Source organism: Phoenix dactylifera, chromosome 8 (genome assembly GCF_051530095.1).
Source record: "Phoenix dactylifera cultivar Ajwa chromosome 8, Ajwa_hap1_PhDact_Kaust_v1.1, whole genome shotgun sequence".
NCBI classification, from domain to species: domain Eukaryota; kingdom Viridiplantae; phylum Streptophyta; class Magnoliopsida; order Arecales; family Arecaceae; genus Phoenix; species Phoenix dactylifera.
The window spans coordinates 28144804-28148006 of NC_143197.1; the positions used below are offsets into that span (position 1 = coordinate 28144804).

A 3203-nucleotide genomic window follows, 5' to 3' on the forward strand; every position below is an offset into this window, starting at 1 on the left:
GGGAAAAAGTCCCGGGTACGTCATGTAAAATTACAAAAATATCCTTAATCGAGTAATCAATTATCCGACACTACATTAGCTGGCATCACACGAGTATTATGTTTCCAATCTAGTCGACCGTTCGCCAGAATCTAATCTAGTTCAGCTACTAGATCTGATATCGACCGTCCATTCGATGAAATCCGGCATACACTAAAGAGAGATGGATCGGTGATAAATACGGAAGTAATTGGAAAAATATAGATTAGCAATATCTCCAAATCATGTTCCCAGGACAGCTAGACTGGGGTATTTTGGAAATTTAAGAGACGATAAGATTAAGGGGCTCGATCTTATTTCTTAAATACCCCTCCTCTCCCTTCTACCCAACCATTCGCCCGCTTTCCTTCTGGGTCTCATTTTCCACTCTTCCCCCGCTCCTCCTCCCTCCCCCCCCTCACTCTCTCGCTCTCCCTCCCCTTCCCGCCTAGATCCAGCAAATACCCTGGCTAAAACCCTAACCAGAGATTGATTTCTCCCGTACTTCGAAAGGTTTTGGGGGTTTTGTCCGCCAGAAAGAGAGCAAGGGGGGAAGGAGTCGGTCAAGAATTTCTTCGAGTATATCTCTGTTTGGTTCGAAGAATTTCGAAGCTTTTGGGAGAATAGGAACCCCTGGATTCGTTTCTGGTTCTTAACTTTTTCTTCGAATGATACCCGACTAGTGGAGCTTCGGATTTGGGAGTTCTCGCGATGAATCCGGCGGACGTCGCCCGGCGGCGGCTCGATATGGCCGGCGTGAAGTTCTCCGAGCACGTGGTGGCCACGAGGAAGACGGTCCAGGCGGCGAAGGCCGACGGGAAGTCAAGAAAGCGGAGGGTCGTGAGGGTTTGCTTCACTGATGCGGATGCGACCGACTCGTCGTCGAGCGATGAAGAGATCGGCGGCCGGACCGCGCGGAGGAGAGTGAAGAGGCACGTCCTCGAGCTTCGGATGGAGGCCGCCGCGTCGGAGGCCGGCGCCGCCTCGGCGGGCGCGGCGCACCGACGGAGAGCGGCGGCGGTGGCGCCGAAGCCGGCGGAGAAGGCGCCGGAGCGAGCGGGGGAGCAGAAGAGGTTCCGCGGCGTGCGGCGGCGGCCGTGGGGCCGCTGGGCGGCGGAGATCCGAGACCCGACGCAGAGGAAGCGGGTGTGGCTCGGGACCTTCGACACGGCGGAGGAGGCCGCCACCGTGTACGACAACGCCGCCGTCCGGCTGAAAGGGGCCAAGGCTGTGACCAACTTCCCCGCCAAGAAGGCCTCGCTGGCCCCCGCGACCGAAGATTTGGCGGTGGCCGTGGAGGAGGCTCCGAGCAAGAGCGGCGGCTCCTCCGACGACTCCCACCCGTCGCCGACGTCTGTGCTCCGGTACGGCGGCGAAGAAACGCCGTTCGACTGCCTCGGCGACGGCGGCGTAGATGCGTTCGGGTTCAGTTTCGAGCCGCCGTTATGTCTAACGGAGTTCTACTGGCCGCGACCGCGTTTCTTGGAAGTGGACTTCGGCGAGTTGGACGCCGACGATTTCTCCTAGAGCCAAGTTCGTTAAGATCTCGGCTCCATTTTTGCCTAAAATGACGATTTCACCTCCTCCTCCCATCCGACCCACCGGGGGCAAAATCGTCATCATGTAGCGTTGGATGCGTCGCGAGTTGGCCGAGCGTTACTGCGAGTTTTGTTAGCTAGAGCGAGTGGCGGGATTTTTTTACAGTTTGGTACTATCATTAATATTTTATTATAAAGGAAATCCTTCTAATTTAATGCGTGGCCTTTTCGTGTTAGACTGAAGTGATGACTCGTGAGAGTGGGAAAGGAGGGGCTTTCCGTAGCCCCCGCGCTTTGACGTGGAAAAGTTTGGGATGTCTGTTTTTCCATTTATACAATTTCGTACTTTTGGTGGCTTAGCAATGTAATCTCTGTCCGGAGCAGGTTAATGCAAGACGATAATAGTATCTGTGACGCTGGAAAAGCGTTGAAATTTTGATAGGCTCGTTTTGGGGCCGGTATTCTGAACGGTGGCTGTATGGAGGGCTAGCTGACACGTGTCAGGAGCTTTGCGCGGAATGGGGGTGGAAGATGTCAGCACGGGAGGTGGAGAGGGTGGCACAGGAGACGATCGATTCGAGGCGGTGTACGCCTCGTGGTCGGGTGGGTTGCATGGGACCCGCCGGGTTTGGGTGGCCTCCACATCATTCGAGCGTCGACATGGACGGCTGACAAGTGGAAATCGGATTGCATCGCCATACCCCGATGTTCTCATGAATCCATTACTTGGAAAGGATAAGTTCGCATGTTTGCATGTCATATTCCACCGGCCACCATCCTAAGAAAACGGGAAGGCTGGACTGCAATCAAAATATCTTGAAAATGTTAGATCATGCTTAATTAAATCCTAATCCTGTTTATTAGAACCTTCCATTGAATTTCGTAAATTCTGATAATCTTAAGGACATTAAGATAATTTCACAGTAGTGAAGAATTATTTTGATGGGCGTGACTCTTTATGGATGTAACCATCCGTAACGTTTGGTTCCTAAAGAAGACTATAAATAATCTATTAGACTCCTTCTCTAAACACGTATTAAGAGCTTTCTCTTTATAAGCTCCTTCGCTAATCTCTGTCCAGATCAGAGTTGTTTTCAATTGATTGCGCAAGTGCAAAAACACTTCAGGATGTAGCTCCACGGTCAATTTAAATGCTATCACGACCTAATATGAGTTGCAAGTTTGGGAAGCAGCATCCTAATGTAATTATAATTGTAATTCCACACACGACAACGCAATCTACCAGCTTTGGGAAGATATGAGATACCTTTACACACACTGGACTCCAGCAGCATGTCGTCGAGGTCATCAAGTAACGGACTTGCATGCTTTCCCACCCCTTCCGGCCCAACCCGTTGCACATGTTTTAAATCCGGTTCAAGCCTCCCAAAACATGCGTGATGTTCGTTTATTGCAACGGATATTATGCCATGACTCGTTCAAATCACCTTTTAGAATAAACGGGAAAGCCAACTCTCGTGTGAAACCATTTAACGGCACTAATGAAGAGCTGCTCCTCGGAGAAAAAAGTGGGAACGATTCCCCTCGCACTACGTGGTTAAAACTTTATGAAGCGGACGTGGCCACCACGGGTTTAAGGGATAAATGGTTGCTGACGTTTGTGCTGAGAGTGGGAGAGAGAGAGGG

The 3203-nt window shown here is 51.5% G+C and overlaps 1 protein-coding gene across 1 annotated transcript; it reads left to right on the forward strand.

Moving 5' to 3' along the window:
- The first annotated feature begins 583 nt into the window (after positions 1 to 583).
- LOC103716679 (pathogenesis-related genes transcriptional activator PTI6-like) lies at positions 584 to 1772 on the forward strand. The gene has a single exon (XM_008804777.6). It carries the CDS (start codon positions 730 to 732, stop codon positions 1543 to 1545), a length of 816 nt encoding a protein of 271 aa, XP_008802999.2. The 5' UTR covers positions 584 to 729; the 3' UTR covers positions 1546 to 1772.
- The last annotated feature ends 1431 nt before the right edge of the window (positions 1773 to 3203 follow it).

Excerpts from the sequence above, each read along its gene's own strand:
- LOC103716679 (XM_008804777.6), top strand. The coding sequence starts at position 730 with ATGAATCCGGCGGACGTCGCCCGGCGGCGGCTCGATATGGCCGGCGTG.